Source organism: Rhincodon typus, chromosome 1, assembly GCF_021869965.1.
Source record: "Rhincodon typus isolate 14 chromosome 1, sRhiTyp1.1, whole genome shotgun sequence".
NCBI classification, from domain to species: domain Eukaryota; kingdom Metazoa; phylum Chordata; class Chondrichthyes; order Orectolobiformes; family Rhincodontidae; genus Rhincodon; species Rhincodon typus.
This window is the reverse complement of record NC_063332.1, coordinates 66254775-66276940: the sequence shown is the minus strand read 5'-3', so window position 1 is coordinate 66276940 and position 22166 is coordinate 66254775. Positions and strand designations below refer to the sequence as shown.

At 41.0% G+C, this 22166-nt stretch overlaps 1 protein-coding gene across 4 annotated transcripts in view; it reads left to right on the top strand.

Moving 5' to 3' along the window:
* The window catches only part of LOC109915379 (trifunctional nucleotide phosphoesterase protein YfkN-like), a 57260-nt gene that overhangs the window by 9662 nt on the left and 25432 nt on the right, over positions 1–22166 (top strand). Inside the window, exons 2-6 of one of the 4 annotated variants that reach the window (XM_048602476.1) lie at positions 1804–1955; positions 6897–7178; positions 7269–7480; positions 15257–15404; positions 15668–15691. In XM_048602476.1, coding sequence (XP_048458433.1) covers positions 1804–1955; positions 6897–7178; positions 7269–7480; positions 15257–15404; positions 15668–15691 — 818 coding nt within the window. Of the gene's footprint in view, positions 1–417; positions 470–1803; positions 1956–6896; positions 7481–15256; positions 15405–15667; positions 15692–22166 lie in introns of those variants that run through there. The other 3 variants (XM_048602482.1, XM_048602461.1, XM_048602468.1) reach the window with 3 other exon arrangements.

Below are 22166 nucleotides of genomic sequence, written 5' to 3'. Positions count from 1 at the left end.
TATGATTGGAGAAGTAGCATCCCAGTCATCGGCATTTGGACTGCTGTAGCCCAGGCACCTGCTTGTTCCCAGGCAAAGGAGAACTCCATAATGTAGTTCATTAATTACTGAATTAAAATGTACAGAAAGCCAAAGGAGCAATAAACAGGTTTGTCAGAGATACTCATTAAACTGGATCAAAAGTTGGATAAGTCCACCAAGACCATCGGTATGGTCCTAGCTTAAACCTTCACATCCATTCTGCCTGTGACTGTCAACCCTGTGGAAGTTCAAGCCAGCGAGGGTGATTCTGCAAATGGTCAGGAAATTCAGTATGTCTGGTCCCTAGCTATAAATGCTTCCAAAGACTTTGAGGCTAACAGATTGTACTGGAGGGCAGTTCCTTCCACTCCAGCCGTGGACCCAGTGGAAGGGTAAGGAAAATGAAAACCTCTTGAGGTCACGTGGGTGTCATAGCTGACACTTCATTGTAAGTAGCATCTCGCATTTGTGACATATGTTTCACTTTACATCACCTGCCTGATCGACTGTCATTTTAGCTGCAACTAAATAAGGTTTGTTTGATATGATATGGTAAGAAAGATGGCTAGGATTTGCATAGAATAACACTTCATGAAACATGGTGAGACTGACACTTAACCAAAAGATTTAGCCCAGTGAGTTGATGTGATTTTCCAATGTACGTTTGAGTTAATGATGGAAGCACATTCATAATTAACATTGAAAAGGGAATTATATAAATTCTTGAAGATAAATAATTTACAGTTATGAAGAAAGAGTGGAATGTAACTAATTGGAAAGTTCCACCAACAGCTGGCAAAGGGTTGAATAACTTCCTTCACTGAATCATGCTGTGATTCTATGACTAGTCACTCTCTTTTTTTGTGCTAGATAATCATATTTAACAAGATCTTCTATTGGCACTTTATGTTGTTCTTCTAGTGCCAAATCTGAGGTCCAGCCCTATTGCTCTGAGGGTTAGGGGAGGGGAGTGTAGCTTCAGACTGGTCAGAACACAAAGGCCCCAGATTTTCATATATGCTCTTCTAATGTCTGGACACTGCAGCAGTCATATTGGATCCTTCTATGATTGAATATTATTTGCCTTATTAACTTTTTTTATTGAAATGAGTAGTTTATTTAATGTTTGATGTCTTTGGTAAAGTATTGGACAGGATTTTGAAATAACTGTCGTGATATTGCATGACATCATTTACAGTTACACTTACAATTATTACAGTTACAGGTTGTGGTTAAAAGGACAGGTGCACGGTCTCTGGATAAGGAAATGCACACTGGGATTAGAAATTTCTGCATTTAGAGGATTGTGAAACTTTGGAATCCTCTACTCTGATGTTGTGGATGTTCCGTCATAGAATATATTTTAAGCTTTTTATATTTATTCTTCCAGGAAACCTAGGGATGTGAAGATGGGTGGTAAAGTGGGGTTGAAGCAGAAGATCACCGTTGAATGGTGGATCAGGCTGAATGGGGCATTTGGTCTACTGTTATTCCCATTTCTTGTGTTCTAATCTGAATTCAGCAGACAGAAAACATGTTTACTTCAAACAGTCTTTTAGCATTTTATTATATTTATTATCTGTTTGTACAAACTTAGGTGGCTGTGACAAGAAATAATTGTCGAACTGTTTCAAATGTTAAATGTTTGAAAATACATGATGTATTGAAAGCAGATATTTCATCCTACTAATTAGATGTGCATAGCTTTAGGTATGTGTAACTTTAAAATATTTCCTCATTTTTCGTTGAATTTTACTTATTTCACAAATAATCTTTTAACAGATTTGCTACTGCATTAAAACAGTATAAAGCACTTAATCCCCTGATCCTTTTTAGTGGTGACTGTTTAAATCCTTCACTCTTAAGTACAACCACGAAAGGACGGCACATGATACCAATTCTTAATGCTTTTGGAGTACAGTGTGCAGTATTTGGTGAGTAAATTTTAAATGTCACACACTGTTAATTACTTTATTGTTTTCATATTATCTTTCTTCAACCAGTTGTACTATTAAATTATTCAGAACTCTGATCCTGTGATTTTTTTACGTGAACAGTCAATAGTTTTATTTGTTCTTTTCCTTCTTCCATAAGTTGGTATAGTTTTGACCAGGCTGGATTGCAGGTATCATGAACAAAATATGATGGAGTAGTAAGTTCACGGAAATGTGATGGTATCAAATAGTTGGATGAGAACTTGAGGCCTAAATGGAGAAAAATTCCACGTGAACAGTTTTGAATGTCAGAATACATGAGACTAAGATATAGGAGCAGAATTAGGCCATTCGATCATGGCTGATATGTTTCTGAACCCCATTCTCCTGCCTTCTTCCCATAAGCATTGATCTCCTTACTAATCAAGAACTGTCTCTGGCTTAAATACACTCAATGACTTGGCCTCCACAATCTCTGCAGATTAACCACACCCTGGCTGGAGAAATTCCTCCTCGTCTCAGTTGTAAAGAATCATCCCTTCACTCTAAGGCTGTGGACTCAGGTTCCAGTCTCTCCGACTAGTGGAAACACCTTCTCCTTGTCCATTCTATCCAGACCTGTTAGTATTCTGTAAGTTTTAATGAGATTTCCCCCCTCATCCTTCAAAACCCCGTTGAATACGGACCCACGGTCCTCAACCACTCCTCATAATGACAAGCCATTCATCACCAGGATCGTTCTTGTAAACCTCCTCTGGAGCCCTTCCAATGACAGCAATCCTCCCTTAAATATGGGACCCAAAACTACTCTCAATATTCCAAATGCAGTCTGACCAGGGCCTTAGAAATTCTCAGAAATACGTCAGACATTGGTGTGAATATGTTCGTGTAGTTATCAATCTGTACCTGTCAGCATCTGTTTGGTGAACGTGTTTGTGTAATTATCAGTTTTTGTTAAGTCAATATATGAGCTTAGTTATCAGTGAATAGGTGAGTTAAGTTACCAATCTGTCCCTGTCAGTTTATGCTATTTGAAACCAGGACTGTTATGATCAATCATTCTGCTCTGTGAATGAGTGACTTCACCCATCAATCTCCGCCTGTCAGTTTCTGGTTTTGAATATGCAAAGATGTGCAGGCTAGGTGGATTGGCCATACTAAATTGCCCATAGTGTTCAGGAATGTGTAGATTAGTTGGGTTACAGGGGAAACGGTCTGGGTGGGATGCTCTGAGTGTCGGTGTGGACTTGTTGGGCTGAAGGGCCTGTTTCCACACTCTAGGGATTCTCTGATTCTACTTTATCTCTGCTCTTGTATTTCAGCCCTCTTGAAACGTTGCATTTGACTTTCTAACTGCCATCTGAACCAGCATAGTAACGTTAAGAGAATCCTGAACTAGGGTTCCCATGTCCCTTTATGTTTCTGATCTTCAAAGCTTTTCCTGATTTAGAAAATAGTCTATGCCTCAATTCTTCCTAGCAAAGTGCATAACCTCCCACTTTCCCACATTGTGTTTCATCTTGTCAAATCTCGTAGCTTGTTCAAGTGCTTCTGCAGCCTCTCTGCTTCCTCAACACCACCTATCCCTCCACCTATCTTGTGTCCCCTGAAAACTTAGTAACAACTCCCTCAGTTCCTTTGTACAGACAGTTAATGTATGATGTGAATAGTTATGGTCCCAACACGGACCTCTGCAGAACTCCTCTAACCACTGGCTGCCTTCCCAAAAAAGACACATTTATCCTTACTCTATGCCCTCCGCTAGTCAGCTAATCCTCTATCCATACCGTACCTTGCGCCTAATGCCATGGATGGGCTCTTATTGTGTGGGACCTTGTCAAAATGCTGCTTGAAATCCAAATGGATCATATCCACTGGCTCGCCTTTGTCTACCCTGCTCATTACCTCCTCAACGAATTCTAACAGAGTTGTCAGGCACGATGTCTCCTTGACAAAACTGTGCTGACTCAACCCCATTTGATCATACACTTCCAAGTACTCTTCAATCTAATCCTTAATAATGGACCCTGAAATTCTTACCAAAGATCAAGGTGAGGCTAATTGGCCTATCGTTTCCTGTCTTCTGCCTCCAGCCCTTTTTAATCAGGGGTATCACATTAGCCGTTTTTCAGTCCTCTGGGACCTTCCCTGACTCCAATACTTTCTGAAAGATCACCACCAATCACCACCTCTACAACCTCTTCAACTATCTCCTTCAGAACTCTGGGGTGTAGTCAATCTGGTCTGGGTGATTTATCCACCTTTGGACCTTTCAGCTTCCCCTGAACCACCACCTTCGTGATGGTCACTACACTCACTCCTGGCCCCAGACTGTCTTGAAGTTCTGGTACGCTGCTGGTATCTTTCACTGTGAAAACTGATGCAAAGTACCCATTCAGTTCCTCTGTTCTTTGTTTGTTCCCATTGCTACTTCTCCAGCCTTATTTCCTGGCTCAATGTCCACTTTTGCCTCTCTTACCTTTTATATATTTTAAAAACTGTTACAATCTTATTTTATATTACTAGCTAGCTTACTCTCAAATTTCATCTTCTCCCCCTTATTGCTTTTTAAGTTATCCTCTGCTAGTTCTTAAAGGCTTCACAATCTTCTGGCTTTCCACTAATCTTCAACAGATTGTGTGCCTATCCTTTTGCTTTTATACTGTCCCTGACTTTCCTTGTCGGCCATAGTTGTCTCATCCTTTCCTAAATTTCTTCTTCCTTGGGATGAATTTCTGCTGTGCTTCCCAAATTACCCGAGAAACTCCTGCCATTGCTGTCCACCTTCTTCCCTGCTAGGCTCTCCTTTCAATTAACTCTGGCCAGCACCTCCATTGTGTCTCTTTACTCAGTTGTATTCAGTTGCATCTGATTCTAGCTTCTCCCCCTCAATTTCATCATACTATGGTCACTGCCCACTGGGGCTTCCTTCCCTTTAAACTTCTTAATCAAGTCTGCCTTGTTACACATCACCAAATCTAGAATTCTTTGTTGCCTAGTTGGTTCTACCGTGAGCTGCTCCAAAAAAAATCTTAGGCATTCCACAAATTCCTTTTCTTGAGATCTGCCACCAATCTGATTTTTCCAGTACATCTGCATATTGAAATCCCCCACAAATACAGTAATAGTGCCTTTTTACATACCTATTCTATCTCCTGATTTATTTTCCTGCCCACATCCTGACTACTGCTAGAAGGCATATAGTCAACTTCCATCAAGGTATTTTCCTTTTGTGGTTCCTTAATTCCATCCGCAAAGATTCTGTGCTTTCTGACTATATATCACTTGGAGTCATAGACTTATACAGCATGGAAATAGACCCTTCGGTCCAACTCATCCGTGCCAACTAGATATCCTAAACTGATCTAGTCCCATTTGCTGGCATTTGGCCCATATCGCTCTAAGCCCTTCCTATTCATGTACCCATCCAGATGCCTTTTAACTGTTGTAATTGTACCCACCTCCTCTGGCAGATCGTTCCATTCACGCACCACCCATCTGCATTTAAATCTTTTCCCTCTCACCTTAAACCTATGCCCTCTAGATTTGGACTCCTCTACGCTGGGGTAAAAACACCTTGGCTATTCACCCTATCCGTGCCGGTTGTGATTTTATAAACCTTTGTAAGGTTGCCCCTCACCCTCTAAAGCCCCAGAGGAGAAAAAACTCACACTTCCTGCTATCAATTTGATTTCATTTCTTCCTAACAAGGCAAACTACTTCCCCTCCACCTCTGCCGCCACCCCCCCCCGCCCCCCCCACCCCACCAACGTCAAACCAATGTACCTGTCCTTTCAATAGGTCACGTATCATTGGACATTGAATCCCCAGCCCTGATCCCCTTGCAGCCCTCGTCTATACAATACCCACAACATCAGACCTGGCAATTTCAATCTATGCTACAAGCTCATATACCCTGTTTCATGTACTGCGTGCATTTAAGTATTGTAATATGACTTTGTTAATGGCCTGAATAAAAGCAAAGGGATAATTGTTGTGATGAAATTATTTTCCCACATCCATCCAATCAGAGAATATTTCCTTTGGCCCTATTCTTCGTGTCCTATCTCTAAACCAACTACTTAGCCATGTAACAAAATTATCTTAAATTCGGCATTTTTTAAATGTTCTTAATTTCTCTATTGAGTGGATTTTTCTGAAACATGCTTTGGGGTTATAACACGTTTTTCTTTCTGACATTTATAACTTTCCCCAGGGCTATAGGAGTTTGAGTTTTATAAGCAGTTGCCGATCTATATCCTGTGATTGAAATGAGGATTGGTATATTTATAGCACTTTCCACTGCAAGCACCTCATTGCTTAAAGGGACATGCAAACTTTATGCAGCAGTATTCCAGCACTATTACTTTGCTCCATGATTATTGTATGAGTTTCATTGTCAGAAATGTCCATTTGAAATATGTCATTGACAACTGAAGGCAATTAGGTGGGCTGAACATTTTAAATAGAGCAATAGTTTTGGAATTACTTTTCATGAATTGATAACTTTTAATTTGTAGTGATGGCCATTTTATCATCCACAAACAAAATCATTCTGGTTTCTCATGCCAAGCAGTGCCACCAACAGTTCTGATTACGGCTATTTTAGAATATTTTTAGGAAAGGAAAATATGGGGACAAACCAATTTAAAATTTGTTGATAATCAGTTTGAAGCATATAAAGTAAATTTAATCCATTTAAAATTGGTAGCCTTTAACTTCTCCTGACTGTTTGTTTTTTGAAGTTAACCTCTATAAATTTTCTTCAGAGTAATAACTATTGTCAATTACTTTTTTATTTGCCTTACGTTTTATGAATAATGAGAGGAACTATGTGCAAGATTTTATAAGTCACCCTCTCTTCGTTATTGAATCTAATGCTATTTTGATAAATCTGAGTATCTGACAATACTAGCAACCATCAGTATATTCTGCTTACAGGAAATCATGAATTTGACTTTGGAGTTGACCTGCTGGAGGACGTTATATCAGAGATGAATTTCCCTTGGTTGCTCAGCAATGTCTATGATTTATTTACTTCTGAGCCACTAGGGCATGGCATACAAAGCAAGATAATAGAATGGAATGGTGTAAAAGTTGGCTTAATGGGCTTAGTGGAGGAAGAATGGATTGATACTTTGGCTACAATTGACAAGTCAAGTGTGAACTTTATCGATTACGTCATTGTTGCTGACCAACTTTCTCAAGAACTTCGAGCCAAAGGTGCAGAACTTCTAATTGCTTTGACACACATGAAATGGAGTAATGATATAAGACTTGCAAGGAATGCTGATGGATTGAACCTGATTTTAGGAGGCCATGATCATGACTACGGCACCAAAGAAGTTAATGGCACTCTCATTATCAAAAGTGGATCAGATTTTCGAAGCCTAAGTAAAGTTGATATTACAAGAACTGGTGAGAATAATTACCAATGTACCACTCAGAAGATAGAAATTACAAAAGAGTTGGAGGAAGACACCTTTGTGAACAACATTGTCCAAGAGTTTACTTTTAATCTGGAGGTATGTTAGCCATTGTAATTATCATATGATCCACTTCCATCTATTTATGAGAATATTGAAGGAGCTTGCTGGAACGTAGTTTGTCGTTGTGCTGACATACATATGTTACAACTGTCTTTAGTGTTCAGATAATGGATCAATGTTAATTAATGATAGAAAATACTCTTGCACAAAACACTTTACATGCTAAGCTACAAAGTAAAAGAGATATCTTATTAGGCAAAATTGAAAACTATTTCTTCAAAAAATTTCCCCTTTGATTTTTCAAAATTTGGCATTATCCAATGAAAGCATTAAAAAAGTATTACAGAAATATTTGAAGGATAGGAATTTGTTTGATGGGAAACAAAAGGTTAATTCTGGTTTGCTTGTATTGTGGAAAGTTTAGAAATGGGTGGCATGTACTCTTGGAGTCAGTGTTAGGAGCATTGATTCTTCAAAGATTTCTGCAGATTTACATAAGCGCATTAAAAAACTTGTATAAAGTGCACATTGGTGTTAAATTTTGTTAGGGTGATACATTTGCTTCTGAGAATGTACTGAGAATGATCCATAAAACTGGGGCAAACTCCACTGCATCCCATCCTTCACCCTAGTGTTGAGAATGGAGGTGGGGTGGAGACTGCAAGCTGTGGGTATGGCTGGGCGCAAGGCCCACCCCTGTACACTGGCACTGTACTGCAGCTTCATAAGAATTAGCAAAACCCAAAATATCCCTCCATCCCTCACCACTCACACCACTCCTCCACCCACCCCATGCCACCTCAAACACTATATCCACCCTATGCCCCTCTACCTAACCCACATGGACCATGGAGTTGATGTCTTCTATGCCTGTCAATGACTCCCCATGTTCTTGCATACCCCTTAATGCACCCTATTTGCCTCTATCTTCACCCTAGACCTTCTTAGATACTATGCTTACCTGTACTTGCATTCCCACTACCCAGTCCCTTTACGGTCCAAAGCCAACTTTTCCTTCCACCATTGTGCTAACTCAGCCACTCCATCATGCTGACATAAAATAATGCCATCATTTTCTAAAAACAAAACTCTAACTGGCAAAAAAAAAAAATCAATATGTTGACATCTCGTGAGCTAGTCTCTTATGAAAACAGTTCCAATGGGTTTATGCACTCTTTGGGCAAATTCATGTATACTTTTAATAATCTGAAAGGGCAACTAGCCCCATGAAGAGAAAATGCCCCCACCACTCTGCCCTCCAAAGGTACCCTGGCTATCCAAAATAACTTCATTAAAACAACGGCCACCTAGAGATCATATACAGACTAAGAAATATACATTGCTCTTCGCACTCCAGGTTTCAAACAGCAGGATTATCAAATAGACTTTCAAAGGACATAATTGATCATTTAAATAGTTAGCTGTGCGAATTGCACACATTAAGCTGGTGCTGTGCTAACCCTGTTCCCGCAAAAATCTGAAATGACAGGTTCAGAGGCAGGACAATACTTCTTGGCGCCTTTCATAGTGCTAGATTGGATTTATTTTTCAGCAAGACACTGGGTTTGTGAATTTGCTTTTTAACCTCATTTATTTTGTAGCTTCAGGATCTTATGGACAACGTTTCTTATCTATGTTTGTCTTGGCTTGGAAAATTAATAAGATTCAGGTAGACAAAGTGAGTGTGCTGAGAGCGAGGGTGTTGGTTCTTAGACCACGCAATAGATTTCTTTTTCCATTTTTTTCTTTTTAAAATCAAAATCAGGAACTTAGTTTTCCTTTTTAATTTTGCCGTAGAAACCACACAGTTTTGTTTATAGAATCATAGACATTACAGTTCAGAAGAAGTCTGTTCGACCCATCATGTTTGTACTGGCTGCTGAAAGGTACCCAGCTAGTCCCATTCTTCAGCCCTATCTGTGTAGCCCTCTGAAATTAATCACTTTTAAATCTACATACAGCTCTCTTCTTTTTGAAACCTCCAATGGAATCCATCTCCACCATTCTCCCAGGCATTTCAAATCCTAACAATCTTACTCTTAGCTCTCTTGCTGACAATCTTGAAATTGACTCAGTTACTGACATACTAACGAGAGGAAACAGAATATCCTCCTTTACCCTGACAAAATTGTTCAGAATTTTGAACACTTCAGTAAGGTTACTTTTTAATCTTCTCTGTTTCAAGAAGAATAAGCCAAATTTCTGTAATCTTTCCTTGTATCTAAAATCCCTTGCTCCTGGTATCATTCTAATATATCTCCTTTGCAATGTGAAATTGCTTTCACATCTTTCCTTAAATAAGATGCCCAGAACTGAACACAGTACTCCAAATATGGCCCGATGAATGATTTGTAGAGGTGTAGCATTACTTCTTTGCATTTACACTCTATGCCTCTATTTATAAAAACTATAAACCTTCTTAACAACTGTTTCATCTTGCCTGGCCACCTTACTAGAATTATGCACTTGGTCGCCCTGCTCTTGAACTCCCCGCAAGGTTGTACCATTGAGTCTGAATTGTCTGTCCATGTATTTTCGTAGAAGAAACATGATGCCACATTTCTCTGCATTGAAATTCATCTGCCAGGTGTCTGCCCGTTTGGCCAACTTGTCAGTGTCCCTTTTGAAGTCACTCAGCGTCATCCTCACGAGTCACTATTTTCCTGTGCTAAGTATCATCTGCAAATTTAAAGATTTGCCTTCAACAATCACCTCCAAATCATTTATATAAATGAGAAAAAGCAAGAGTCTCAACATTGGTTCCTGGGGAATTCCATTTTCAACTTGTGTCCAGTCTGAGAAATGCCCATTTATACCTACCCTCTGTTTACCATCTTTTAGCCAACTTGGCATCCAAGCTGTCAAGAACCCATGAATCTTAAACATTTCTGATTTGCCACGTGGAACTGTGTCAAATGCTTTCTGAAAGTGTAAATATACAATGTCCATAGCACTCATTATGGCCTTGGTTCAAACATGGACAAAAGAGCTGAATTTCAGAGGTGAGGTGAGAGTGACAGTGTTTGAAGTCAAAGCTGCATTTGACTGTGGCATCAAGGAAGCCTAGCAAATCTGGAATCAATGGGTATCAGGGGCAAACTGTCTGCTGGTTCAAGTCATACCTGGCACATCGGAAGATGGTCGTAGTTGTCAAAGGTCAGTCATTTCAGCTCCAGGACACCTCTGCAGGAGTTCCTCAGGGTAGTGTCCTAAGCCAAACCATCTTCAGCTTCATCAGTGACTTCCCTACATAATAAGGTCAGAAGTAGGGATGTTTGCTGATGATTGCAGAGTGTTCAGCACCATTTGCGATTCCTCAGGTACTGAAGCAGTCCATGTTCAAATGAAACAAATCTGACAAGTGGCAATAACATTTACGCCATACAAATGTCAGGTAATAACCAACTCCAATAAGAGACAATCTAATCACCACCTCTTGATATTTAATGGTGTTTCCATCACTGAATCCCCCACTATCAATATCCTTGGGATTACCATTCATCAGAAAATCAAATGCACTCGTCACACAAACACTGGCTATAACAGCAGTTCAGAGGCTGGGAATACTACGGTGAGTAACTTAATACCTGACTCCCCCAAGCCTGTCCATCATCTACAAGGCACAAGTAAAGAATGTGGTGGAATACTCCCCGCATGCCTGGATGTGTGGCAATCCAACAATATAAGAAACTTGACACCATCCAGGACGATGCAGCTTGCTTGATTGGCACCACATCCACAAACATCCAATTTCTCCACCACTGACGCACACTAGCAGCAGTGTACTATCTACAAGATGCCCAGCAGAAATCCACAAATGATCCTTAGACAGTATCTTCCAAATCCACTATCACTTCCATTGAGAAGTACAAGGGCAGCATATACATGGGAACACCACCACCTGCAAGTTCCCCTCTGAGCTACTCACCACCCTTACTTGGAAATATATTGCTATTCTTCACTTTCGCTGGATCAGAATCCCGGAATTCCCTTCTTAAAGGCATTGTGGGTCAGCCTACAGCACCTGGTAGCTGATAACCACTTCCTTATGGGCAACTAGGAATGGGCAATAAAAATGCTGGCCAGTCAGCGATGTCCATGTCCCACCAGTGAGGGAAAGAGAAACTACCCTCTCCCACTGCCTGTGTCACCACATCAAAGAATTCAAATAAATTTGTCAGACATAGCCTACCCTTGACCAAGCCATGTTGATTCTCAAGTATTCATTTATTTTAGTCACAAGTGTATGTTTATTTTATCCTGTATTATGGCCTCCATCAGTTTTGCCAATATTAACATCAAGCTGACAGATCTGTAGTTTCCTGGGTTATCCTTTGCCACTTTCTTAAACAACGGTGTCACATTTGCAATCCTCCAGTCCTCTGGACTGATCCTTTGTTCAGAGATACCTGGAAAATTTCTGCCAACAGCCCTGCAGTTTGCTTCTTTACCTCTCTCAGCAATTGAGAATGCATCCCATCCAGGTCCGGTGACTTCTATGTGGAGTGCTACCAGCCTTTTTAGCACCTCTTATTTATCTATCACTATACTGCTCAGTTGCTTCGTACCCACATTTTCAACTGGACCATTGTCACCATTTTCTAATTTGGTAAAGACAGAAGCAAAGTACCTCTGCCATACCCTTGCTTCAATGAGCAGCTTACTCTGCTTGTTCTTTACGGCCCCACTCCCTCCTTCACTGATTGTTTACCATTCATATATTTGAAGAACATTTTACTATTTGTTTTAGTGCAGCCTGCCACCCTTTCCTCATTATTTTCTGTTAACCTTTCTTCTTTCCTGCATTTGAGAAATTCTTCCTGATTTCTATAGTTATTATTGTTCCAGTATACATCATATGCCACCATTTTGTTCTTTATTTTCTCATTAATATCCTCCATTATCCAGGGTACTGTAGCTTTGGATACCCCACATTTATGCCACATACCTAGCTTGTATCCTATTCATCACTCTTTTTGAAATTATCCCATTTTTCATTTAATTTTATCTACCAAAATGTGTTTCTAATCAACCTGCTCCGGTTTACCTTTTAGGCCCCTAAAATCTGCCGATTTCCAATCTGGAATTTTGCTGGTAGGAAAGGCTCATTTAAGGGTCACTTTGCTTGGTCAGTGATTCTTTTATTGACTTCCCTGTGACAATGCATGCGTTGATAGTACAGGAAAGAAGCAACCTTTAATATTAGTCACTCTTCTCCAAACATGGCTTTAATAAAATAAGTATGGAGGATTGATGTAACGCAAAGCATGACATTTCCATTCTTCTTTTATGTCTGTAGGTCCAGTTTGTTTTTTTTTTGCTGTGATGGAGACCGTCTCCATTTCTGATTGTTGCAGGTGTGGGTTTGGGAACGGCCAGAACTTCATGGATGTGCTGTTCATAGAGACACCTGACCATGTAAATGCTCATTTATGTTAATTGGAATCCCACTTTTTGGTGTTTCTGCTGTTTCAAACCTGGTATGCGGAAAGCAGCCCAGGGCAACTGTTGAACTCATTGTTTGAATAATATGATTTTAAAAAAATGCTTGCCCCCACTCCCATACTCCTTCTTGCATTTCTGAACATGCTGATGATAATGTGAAAACCCTCCTGATGATAATGGTATATAGTTTGCCTAAATAACCATTATTCTGAACCTGACAATGAAAGAGTCTGAGAGAGATAGTAGGAACTGCAGATGCTGGAGAATCTGAGATAACAAGGTGTAGAGCTGGATGAACACAGCAGGCCAAGCAGCATCAGAGGAGCAGGAAGGCTGACGTTTCGGGCCTAGACCCTTCTTCAGAAATGGGGAGGAGGGTAACTTCTTCAGGGTAGGCATCCTTAGAAGAGGCTTCGCAGTGGGGTTAAAATTGTTTCAGAGATAGTAGGAACTGCAGATGCTGGAGAATCTGAGATAACAAGGTGTAGAGCTGGATGAACACAGCAGGTCAAGCAGCATCACAGGAGCAGGAAGGCTGACGTTTCGGGCCTAGACCCTCCTTCAGAAAGATTTCTGTGTTCATCCAGCTGTATACCTTGTTATATCTGCTGCCTAGCCCAAAGATGCTGAAGGCAATTATCAAGCCCCTGGTGCAATCCTAGCAGTGGTAAAATAATTCAAAACAGAGTCGGCATACTCTTGGACTTCCTGCTCTCTATAGGAATATTGTTGCTACTCCACCAACCTCCAGATCCAACGCATCATCTTCTGATATTTCCGCCACCTACAATCAGTCCCCACAACCAAAAAATTATTTCCCTCCCCATCCCTGTCCGCTTTCTGCAGGGACCGTTCATTCCGTAACTTCCTTGTCAGTTCTACACTCCCCACCAATTCCTCCTCCACACTGAGTACCTTTCCCTGCATCAGCAAGAGGTGCAACACCTGCCCTCACACCTCCCCTCTCACCTCCGTCCAAGGCCCTAAACAATCCTTCCAAATCTGGCAGAGACTCACATGCACTTCATCCAAATAATCTATTGCATCTGTTGCTCCTGATGTGGTCTCCTCCATATCGGGGAGACCAAATGCAGAATTGGGGACCGGTTTGCGAGCATTTGTGCTTTACATGCACCAACTAACCCGATCTTCCAGTTGCCATCCATTTTAATTCCCCCTCACTCCCCTGATGACATGTCCATCCTTGACCTTCTCCACTGTCAGAGTGAGGCCAACTGTAAACTGGAGGAACAACACCTGGTATTTCACTTTGAAAGCTTACAGCCGAATGGCCTTAACATTGACATCAGTTTCAAAATCCCTCCACTCCCAACCCTTCCCCTTCTGACCTGACCTAACTTGTCCATCTTCCTACTCGCCTATCTGCTCCACGCTTTCCATGAACCAATCACAGTAACCCCCTACCTGCATCCACCTATCACCTTCTCTCCTACCTTTACCCCAGCCCCACAACCCTCCCCATTTATTTCTGGGATCCCCTCTCCCTCCCCAGTCCTGACGAAGGGTTTTGGCTTGAAATGTTGACTTACCTGCTCTTCGAATGCTGTCTGAACTGCTGTGCTTTTCCAGTCTCTCACCAATAGACTGTAGCTTCCAGCGTCTGCATTCCTTATTGTCTCCAGAGATATTGTTATGTTGTGTTCACAGGAGAATAGCTTTTGTAAAATGTTTTGCATCAGATAGATGCATGTGTATGTACTACAGTCATTTTCAAAATACAGTAGACAAAATAATTAAGTATAATGCTCCATTTTCATTTAATTGGTAGGAATTATTTTGGGTAGCTAATGAGGTATGCCAGGACAACTATTAAAATGTTCTTGCAATAACTTTAATGAATATTAATGCTTGTCACTGAGGGTGATCTTAGCTCTATTGTGTCAGCCCAAACTCTGAGGTCCTCTCTCTGGAACCAGTAGGATCTCCATACAGTACGTAGAGAATGTCGTGTGAATGTGAAACAAGGCATACCTAATTAGGCTATTTCTGAGTGAAGGAATTTTTTTGTGAAATCTAAAACATCACTTAGTGTTACAGTATTTGATATCATATCTGGTTATGCATAATTTAGATCCCAAAGCTCTTGTTAAACCTGTCTTTAAGGTGTAAATTGCTAGTTAGTTTGTGGAGCTTTTTGCCATTGCTACTACCTTCACTATTAGAAAGGTCTGATTAATTTAAGGATGATGGTTTAATTTTGTCTATGATTTCCATTATGAACATTTTTAAAATGATTTTTGGTTAATTTACAATTGTTAGAATTTATATGCATATATTAATATGAACTGAAATTTACAAAACAAATAAGAAATCTTAATTTGTTGCATGTTTTCTTTACCTATTCAGCACCTATTAGGAGAAGTGCTATGTCAGATAGAGGTAGAACTGGATGGACGTTTTACTACAGTAAGAAAATCAGAGAGCAGTCTAGGGAATCTCGTTACCAATGCCATGCTTGAAGCTACTCATGCTGATGTGGCATTACTTAATTCAGGTACATAGCTCTCTAACTACCATCGTTTAAAATAATATTGTAGAACCAACTAAGCTCATTTCCAATAAGTACATAACTTACTTTAAGTTGGATTGAAAAGCTGAGATCAGCATGACTAGCAGTTTTATCCCAGCTTCTTAGCAACAGTAATGCCTATTTATGAGGCTATAAAACAACTTGTGTGCTGAGGTACATGATTAAGGGTTTGCTATCATTTCAAATTTTAAATAGAATTAAAAACACTATTCTTTTATGGTTTTCAGGGACTGGAGGAAGTCAAGATGATTGTAAGCAACCTCTACGTTTCTCTGAATTAGCAATGTACATTACAAAAACATGCATACAATGTTAAATTGCACATCCAAGTTTATTTTTCAATATATTAGGTGTTGCTACCTTTCCCAACCTTATGTATCAGTAGGTTTTCGACCCTAGCATCCTCAGTGAGAAAAAATTTTCACCTTCCCTCTAATCTTTCTATCAATTTCTTCTACATTTATGGCCTTAGCTATTGATTGCTCTACTAACGGAAATAGGTCCTACCCAGCCACTGTAGACACAGAATGAAGTGAAGAGAAACAGAGCTAATGTTTCAAGTCTGTTATTACTTTTTGAGTCTTGAAATACTCTAGGGACTAACCTTGAAGGTGGATAAATCAGGCCCAGATGAATTGTATCCTGTGCTGTCAAAGGAATCCAGGGAGGAAATAGCAGATGCTGTGAGGATCATTTTCTGGTCCTCACTAGATAGATGTAGGCAAAATACCAGATGATTGGAATTCTCTAAAGGTTACACTGCTATTCAAAATGGGTGTGAGGGATAGGCCAAATTATTTTAGTCTTTTTGATAGTCTACAACAGTCACTACTGAGACATGGGATTAACTGTTACTTGGAAAAGTATGAATTAATCAGGGATAGTCAGAGAGTGGTGGTGTCTGGAATTCACTTCTCAATTTAGTGGATGAAGTGGAAACCCTCAACACATTTGAAAGGAATCAGGATTTGCACTTAAATCCCTGTAATCTGCAAGGCTATAGGCCAAGTGCTAGAATATGGAATTCAAATGTGGGTAAATGTGAGGTGATCCAATCTGGTAACAAAAACAGGAAGACGTTGTTATCTGGATGGTGATAGGTTGGGAAATGGGGAGGTACAAAGAGATCGGGGTGTCCTTGTACACCAGTTGCTGAAACTAAGCATTCAGTTGCAGCAGATAGTAAATAAAGCAAATGGTATGTAGGTCTTTATAGTGAGATTCTAGAGAGGAATGTCTTGCTGCAATTGTACAGGATCTTGGTGAATCCACACCTGAAGTACTGGGTGCAGTTTTGATCTCTACCTGAGGAAGATGTTTTGGCAATGGAGGGAGTGCAACAAAGTTCACCAGACTGATTACTGGGATGGCAGGACTGATGTAGGAAGAGAATCTGGATTGGTTAGGACAGTATTCACTGGAGTTTAGGAGAATGAGGGGGTTCTCATAGCAATCTATAAAATTTGTACAGGACTAGACAGGGTATAGTTGTTTCCGATGACCGGAGTAAGCCATTCAGGACCGAAATGAGGAGAAATCTCTTCACCCAGAGAAAGGTAACCTTTGGAATTCTCTGCTACAGAAAGAGGTTGAGGCCAAATCATTGAATGTTTTCAAGAAGAAGAGTTTCTTAAGGCTGAAGGGATCAAAGCATATGGGGAGCAAACAGGAACAGAATACTGAGTTGGATGATCAGCCATGATCGTATTGAATGGCGAACAGGCTTGAACGGCTGAATGGCCTACTCCTGCTCCTGTTTTCTATGTTTCAATGTGTATACCACTTTCAGGTGACATCCATTTCACCTCCCTTGCATTCTCTTGCACGACACTCCTTTGACTAACAAACATTGCAGTTTCATGTGTTCCTTTCCCTCCCGACTCCTGCTTATATCTCCAGCTGAACAGTTAACCACATTCACTGTCATGCTGTTCCCATCCTGCAAGCATCCTCCATCCCCAACACATTCTACTTCTCATATTTAAAATTCTCTGATTTATCTTGCTGCAGGGAGTGATAGTGCATAATTCCAGGGAGAGGCAGAGAACTGAAGCTGGACCTGCATAGCAAATCTAACAGCATTGGAGGAGGACACCTTGGAGATCAACAAGTTGGCACATAAATGAGGCATCAGCAATGGAAAAATAAGAGTGACTCACATACCCAGTGACAGAATTGGATTTTACCTTGTCACTTGACACTTTACAGTCACTCATGTTGAATTGATGTTAGCACTAAGTGTGCATATCATGATATCTCAGTGTCCAGTTTGTACCCATTCCTTATTTCAACTATAACTCACTTCTTTGATTTCCCACATGACCTTTAAAAGGAATGGAAGTCCTGATTAGGGAGCATGCAAAGGAGTTCTCCGAGCAGGATGAGCACATAACTATGGTAATAAGGCATTAATCTCAAATAGCAAGAGCAGGTACTGTAGATAAAGACATTATTTGAAAGGCCCCATTGTAAGATGCAGAACCAACTCCACACAGCTGGACATTGATGTTGAGTCTCAGGAGTCATCGTGAAAAAGGAAATGTGTGCACTTCTGTCACCACTTTGAGAGAGTATGTCCTTGGAAAATGACTATTGGAGTCCATCTCAAGTACGAGCGCACCAACGTTCACCTCTGTTGAAAGCGTTGAGATGGAGAAGCTGACGTGAAGGCCACCAAATGCATTCTGGCCCAAACTCTGCTAACTACTTGATATAGGATGGTGTAAAGCATTGCTTTGGTTGATCTGAATCTCAGTGACGTGCAGCCAACTGCATGCACTCTCTCTCTCTCCCCCCCCCGGTCTCTGAAAAGGGTGGTACACACAGATTATAACAAGGAAAATTTAGATCACATGACAGTGGGAACCTGTCTAAAAGTACTGCCACTCCCAACCAACACTACCCACCCCACACCACCCTGACAACAGAACCACACATTTTGCCTGCAGCCTGATGTCTAGATTTGTTCCTGTATAGATGCAGATGGATTGGTCTGGAGCGGTGTGGGGGGTTGCATCCTGTGCTGTAAAACCCAGAGGAATTCCATCAAGAGCATCCCATTTATGAAAGAAGGGGAATGACCAAACCTGCTGATGGCTCCACTGAAGCAGCTGAAGTTGCACCACAAAAAAGCAATAGATAGTGGATGAGAAAGATTTATCAGTTGTATTAGGGGATTTGCTTGGGTGTGCATACAATGTTTTTATGGTTATGTTTATATCAATGAACAAAACACTTCACTTGAACTCCTACTTTGTTGCATTACTCATTTGCCATGGAGAATGGTCTTCAGGTGAATGGTATGACCAGCTTTTAAAAGTAGGAAATGGTGTGAATGTGTCATTGGATTGTTGACTGTTGAAGGAAGAGACAGGGTTTCTGATGGCAGTCATCAACATTGTCTTGTCTTTTTCTCCTCCTCCGGTGAAGATCATTCTGCACTTGCCTGTTCGTGTAGCTCCACTCCTTTATTCAGTGATGAGCACAGTAAACTTAGAACCGTTCTGGACACCCTTGGAATGGCATAGTCAATTATGCCTCCAAATCTGTCAAGTTACCTCAAGTGTGTAGTCCAGTGACTGGTTCTGTGATCACCTTTGTGGTCATTTGGCTCCTGTTATATCCTGCCCCTCATTTGCTGATAGGGTTCCACGCAGGAGTTATCAATCATGTCTTCAGAGGGCAATCCTTGGCTTCCAGGCTGAATAAAGTAGCTACCCATTCTAAACCCACTTTCTAGCACATGATCTGTAACCTTTCAAGTTGCAGCGCTTTATTTCAGGTGGAGGTCCAGATTCCTTTTAAATTAGTTGAGAAGTTCTATCTCAACCACCAAATTGGGCAGCAAATTCCAGACATCAGTTGCTTTCTGGGTAAAGATATTTTTCCTCATGTCCCCTCTGTTAGGCAAGAACTGGGTAACATAAAATGGGAACAGATGTCAGGGAAGAGCTCGATAGAAATGTGGAGATTGTTTAAGGAATGCATACTGCGTGTGATCGATATGTTTGTCCCTAGCAAGCAGGGAAGATGTGGTCGAGTGAAGGAGCCTTGGTTCTCGAGAGGTCAAATGACCAGTTAAGAGGAAGAAGAATGCTTGTATAAGATTTACGAAACCAGGATCGGGTAAAAGCTCTAGAGGAATACAAGTTAGCCAGGAAGGAGCTGAAGAAATGGCTTAGGAGAGCTATAAGGGGGCATAAAAAAGCCTTGGCAGATAGGATCAAGGAAAACTCCAAGGCTTTTTACATGTACGTCAGGAATAAGAGAATGACCAGAGAAAGGGTAGGGCCGATCAAGGATTGTAAAAGGGAATTTGTGCACGGAGCCTAAAAGAGATAGGAGAGGTCCGTAATGAATACTTTTCATCGGTATTCACAACTGAGTGGGACCAAGTTGTAGAGTAGGACAGTGTGAAACAGGCTGGTAGGCTAGAGGAGGTCGATGTTAGTAAGGAAGAGGTATTAGGAATTTTGAAGAACTTGAAGATAGATAAGTCCCCTGGGCCTGATGGGACTTACCTAAGCATTCTATGGGAAGTGAGGGAAGAGATCGCAGGGCCTTTGGCGATGATCTTTTCGTCCTCACTGTCCACGGGTATAGTGCCAGAAGATTGGAGAATGGCAAATGTCATTCCCTTATTCAAAAAAGGGAATAGGGATAACCCCGGAAATTACAGGCCAGTTAGTCTTATGTCAGTGGTGGGCAAATTATTGGAAAGGGCTCTGAGAGATAGGAATTATGATCACTTGGATAGGCACAGTTTGATTCATGATAATCAGCATGGATTTGTGAGGGGTAGATCATGCCTCACAAACCTTATTGAATTCTATGAAGAGGTGACCAAACACGTGGATGAAGGTAGAGCAGTGGATGTGGTATATATGGATTTATGTAAGACGTTTGATAAGGTTCCGCATGGTAGGTTCATGCAGAAAGTAAGGAGGTATGGGATAGGGGGAAATGTGGCAGATTGGATTCAGAATTGGATGACCCTTAGACAAAGGGTGGTAATGGACGGAAAATATTCAACATGGTGCTCAGTTACAAGTGGTGTACCACAAGGATCTGTTCTGGGTCCTCTTCTATTTGTGATTTTTGTAAATGATTTGGATGTAGGAGTGGAAGGATGGATTAGTAAGTTCGCGGACCGTATGAAGGTGGGTCGAGTTGTGGATAGTGCAGAGGGCTGTTCTAGGTTACAAAGAGACATTGATAGGATGCAGAGCTGGGCTGAGAAGTGGCAGATGGAGTTTAACCCTGAAAAGTGTGAGGTGGTTCATTTTGGAAGGACAAACTTGATAGCAGAATACAGGGTTAATGGAAAGATCTTGTCAGTGTGGAGGAGTAGGGGAATCTTGGAGTTCGTGTCCACAGTTCCCTGAAAGCTGCCAGCCAGGTGGATAGAGTTGTTGAGTAGGCGTATGGTGTGTTAGCTTTCGTTAATAGAGGGATTGAGTTCAAGAGCCATGAAGTTATGCTCCAGCTATACAAAAGCCTGGTTCGGCCACATCTAGAGTATTGTGTCCAGTTCTGGTCGCCTCATTACTGCAAAGATGTGGAAGCGTTGGAAAAGGTGCAGAGGAGAATTACCAGGATGTTGCCTGGAATGGAGGGAAGGTCTTACGAGAAAAGGTTGAGAGAACTGGAGCTTTTCTCTTTAGAACGACGAAGGATGAGAGGTGACTTGATAGAGGTGTACAAAATGATCAGAGGAATAGATAAGAGTAGACAGCCAGAGACTTTTTCCTAGGGTGGAGGTAGCTATTACGAGGGGGCATAGTTTTCAAGTGAGTGGAGGTAGATATAGGGGAGACGTCAGAGGTAGGCTCTTTACTCAGAGAGTGGTAGGGGCGTGGAATGCATTGCTGGAGAGGGTAGTGGAGTCGGCCTCATTAAGGGCATTTAAACGGCTATTGATAGGCATATGGATGATAGTATAAAGTCGGGGTCGAGGTTAGATAGACCTTAGGTTTAGGGTAAAAGTTTGTCACAACTTCGTGGGCTGAAGGGCCTGTACTGTGCTGTACTGTTCTATGTTCTATGTTCTAATCTTTCTACCAATCAGCTTAAATTTGTGCTTCCTGATAACTGACCTAGAGGAACAGGTCTTCCCAGACCACTCTATCTTAAGGGAGACGGTGGCAGAGTAGTAATGTTGCTGGACTGGTAATCTAGAACCCCATGTTAATGTTCTTGGAGCATTGGTTTAAATCACACAATGGCGGGTGGTGAAATTTCAATTCAGTAATAAAAAAACACTAGCATAATGGTGACCATATAACTGGTGTCATTTATCATAAGTTTCGTTAATACTCTTTTAAGGAAGAAAATCTTTATCATCCTTCATGGCCTATATGTGACTGATTCTTGTGGTTGACTTTTAACTAACTGCCCTCTGGGCAGTTGGGGATGGGCAGTTCATGTCCCCTTATCCAGCAACACCCACCCTTGAAAAATATCTCCATATTTTATACACCTCAACTAAATCACCCCTCGGCTTCCTTTTAAGGGAAACAACCTTAACCTATCTTGTCATTCATCATAGCTGCAATTTTCAAGCCTTCAAAACATTTTTGAAAATATAGATTCTTTGGAAGAATCTTCCTAAAATTTTGGTGGAAGTTGAGTTTTTGAATATTTTTAAGACAGAAGTTGATTGATCTTTGATAAACAAGGGGGTAAACGGTGATTGAGGCTTGGTTGGAACGTGAAATAGTCGGACAA